The 3,486-nt window shown below is 58.2% G+C and overlaps 1 protein-coding gene across 1 annotated transcript; it reads left to right on the top strand.

Annotated features, from left to right (window-relative positions):
* Positions 1-2,096: 2,096 nt before the first annotated feature.
* Positions 2,097-2,932, top strand: HOXD1 (homeobox D1). The gene is made up of 2 exons (XM_062498575.1): positions 2,097-2,523; positions 2,661-2,932. Exons 1-2 carry the CDS (start codon positions 2,097-2,099, stop codon positions 2,930-2,932), a joined length of 699 nt encoding a protein of 232 aa, XP_062354559.1.
* Positions 2,933-3,486: the final 554 nt, after the last annotated feature.

Here is a 3,486-nt window from a genome sequence, read left to right as displayed (position 1 = left end):
ACAGCAGGGGAGACTGAAGAGCACAGATGCTCTCCTGCATGGACAGCCATTCTCTGCTAAAGAGAAAACCTGGTGTTCCCAGGCTTCTGATTTTTCAGACGATAACATTTTCCAAACTGCTCTGATTGCCATGGGAATGCCGAGAAAGTTTGCATCATCCAGAATTTAACCCCTTCCTCAACATGTATGTTTCCTGACAAAGTATATTTGATTTAAACTGTTACTCTTAATTTTTACCCGCATCCCCTGAAAATAGAAATTTAGGTGATACTCCGTTATTAGTGTATCAGGGCAGCACAGCCCATCAGAGTGAACAAGTCTGTGCCAGGAGAACACTGAGCTTCAGGGCTCTGAGATTTCAGTGACTGCTGTGTCTGTAGACTTGGAGTTCAAGCACCCTTAAGACATAATCCATACAGCCAGTCTTTAATGATTGTTTATAGTAAATATAATACAGCTACATATAAGTAAATACATACAGCTCAGTAATACATTACATATAGTAAATGCATGCAGCTCTGTAATAATTGTTTTATAGTAGACGAACAGTATTAGCTGGGGAGAAAGTGGGGCTGGATAGAAGGCCATATCACTAATCAGAGTCCCTGTGCAGGGCAACGCTCACGTACCTTTACAGGCTTGTGTATGCCTGTCCAAGTAATGTGTCCTCTCAGGGCCCCTGCAGAAAAAAACCCCAAACAGATCTGCTCTGAATTCATCAGCTGGGTATAATGGTGGAGCTGATCTGCAGAGCACAAATCTCCATGGGAAAGAGCTGATACTGAGTCACTGAAATGGTCTGGTTATGTCTCCTCATTATATCCTTTTCCTGTCACCAGTCCAGCCCCCTGAAATCCACAGGAGACCCAGCGGAACGTTTCCTTCTCTAGGGATTCTGGTTGCCTTCATGAGGTTGGCACCATGCTTGGTCCTTGCAAAACTTGTGGCCTCTTCCCGACCACAGCAAATGGCACTATGGCCAAGAGCTTGTAGAGCTCCATGAGCTGTTGAGTGGAAGGCACTGAATGATGGATAAAGGCATATAAATTTCACGCTTTTATTTAGAAATAAAATAGTTTTTTAAAATAAAGTATAACTCTTATGTTTCCCAGCTGACTACACATCCACCTACTGAGAATTAGAAGCTTGCAAGTCTAATTCAAAGCAGCTTGACGTAGTCCTTCTTCATGTTCCTTGCATGTCCAGTCCCAAGTCACCAAAGCCCAGGCGTACTCTGCTCCGCACACCCTTCTGCTCTTCTGAACTGTGCTGGCAAGTGATTATCAGCTGAGGCATTGGCTCGAACCCATCATCATCCAAATCAAATGTCAGCATGGCTCAGACTGGATGGACAAGTGTCACTTGGAGATATTTAGGGAAAGATGATCATTTTGGGAGTCCAGATTTCACCTCCTTCACCTTGTTGCTGTTTCCTGCCATTCTGAGGGATTGAAAACCAAGAGAGAGTTAGATGATTTGACTGGGTAGAGCAACTTGGTGCTCTCTGCCAGCTCCGAACATTCAGTAAACGGTGTCTAGTCGCCAAGGGAAAAATAAAAGTCCATTAACGGTGTGAGCCTGTTAACGGTGAGGGGATTCATTTTGAGAAGCTACAGAGCACTTATCTGATGGAAGGAGACCATTAAGTGCCATGAGGTGCAGTAGCAACCCGCCCCTCGCCCCAGCCTCCGGGTGTGGAGACCTGGGTGTGTCCGAGTGGGCTCCCGTGGGAGCCTCCAGGAGTCTGGCCGGCTGCAGGGCAGGGGAGAGCGCAGACCTGTACCCAGACAGGAGCCCGGATAGCGGGAAAGCGCCAGCTCATTCGCCTTCCAAACTCCCGGCGAACGTCCCAAGTGTGCGGCGGCTCCGTCGAGTGCAGGAGAAGGGGCTGTGCCGGGCAATCCCGGTGCGGTGCGGCGAGGTGCGGCGGGACTGCCCACCTGGGAGGACAGGGGAGCTGGCGGCACCCGGGACCCCCGGCGCGGGCTCCCCCCTCCGGGCTGCCATTGGCGGCGGGGCGGGACGTGCCGCCCCGCTCCAGGGCCTATATTAGGGCAGTAATTGCCCCACCGGGGCGCGGTGTTGCCCCGTGGGTCATGGACGTAGGGTTCTTCGCTATCGCCTTTCCGCCGGGGCTGTGCCGCGGGGCCCCGCCGGACCCGCATCCACAACGAGGGGACGACGCCTTCCTGGCGCTGGGCACCGCGGCCGGCGCCGCGTCTCCCCCGCAGGCTCCGGGGTGCGCGGCCGCTGCCCCGGCGGCGCCGGGCCCCGGCTGCCGGCCGTCCCGGGCAGCCGGACCGCCGGGCTACGCTACGTCCATCCTTCCCGGGAGCGGCCGCCCGCCGCCGCCGGACCCCGACCGCCTCTGTCCCTGCCTCGGCGGGGACGGTGCGGGGCTGCGGCACCTCTCGCCCTGCCCCGGGGTCGCCCCAGCGCCCGGCTCCCCGGCTCCCGAGGCGGCCCCGACGGATCCCCGCACCTTCGAGTGGATGCGAGCGAAGCGGAGCCCGCCCGGGAGAAGTGAGTGGGGAAGCGGGGAGCGGGCGGGGGCTGCTCCCAACCCGGCTCCCCTCTGCCCTTCTCCCGCCTCGATCCCCGCCCCGCTTCCTCCTCCTGCCTTTGCCCCCGCTGAAACGCGGTGTTTTTCGGCGTTGCAGGCGGTGCGGCGCCGTGCGGGGGGGAGCCTTCCGCTTGCTCCGCACGCACCAGCTTCAGCACCAGGCAGCTCACGGAGCTGGAGAAGGAGTTTCACTTCAGCCGGTACCTGTCGCGGGCCCGCCGCCTCGAGGTGGCCCGCTCGCTGCGCCTCCGCGACGCCCAGGTGAAGGTGTGGTTCCAGAACCGCCGCATGAAGCAGAAGAAGCGGGAGCGGGAGGCGCTGACCGACCCCGCCGCAGCTCCCGCGGGGGTCCCGGGCGGCCCCGCCTGAGGCTCCGCCGCCCCCGCGGAGGGGACCGTGGGGATGTCGGGGCCGGGCTGGGATGGGCCGGGCTGGGCTGGGCCGGGCTGCGATGGGCTGGCAGCTGCGGCCGGCGGGGCACCCGTGTGTCCTTTCACGCGGGACCGCGGCGGTGCAGTTCAGCTTCTTATTCTGTTGCGACTTTATGTACAGTTTTATTTATGAGGATTCAGGGAAAACCGCCGGGCCGGAGCGCTGCTGCTCGGTGTCGGACCGGGCCGATGCAGCGGGAGGGTGCAGCTCGGAGTCAGGGGAGAGCACCGCTGGGTGCAGCGGGACAGTGAGCATCTCCACCAACTTCCCGGGGTTCGGGGGAGGTGGGTGCATGGAGGGGCTGCCCCATGCTCACGATCCTTTCTACGTTTTGCATTTAAAAGGACAGATCCATGGGCCCAGACAGAGTTGGTGCAGAAGGGGAGAAACCCCAAGAGGGGAGAGCAGGGAAACTTCCTCTTATAGGAAGGGTCAGAGATGGTCATGGCATGAGAGCAAGATCCTCTTTTGAAAGAAGTGTCTTTGTCTTC

This window comes from Cinclus cinclus, chromosome 9 (assembly GCF_963662255.1).
Source record: "Cinclus cinclus chromosome 9, bCinCin1.1, whole genome shotgun sequence".
NCBI lineage: Eukaryota > Metazoa > Chordata > Aves > Passeriformes > Cinclidae > Cinclus > Cinclus cinclus.
This window is presented reverse-complemented; position numbering and strand designations above follow the sequence as displayed.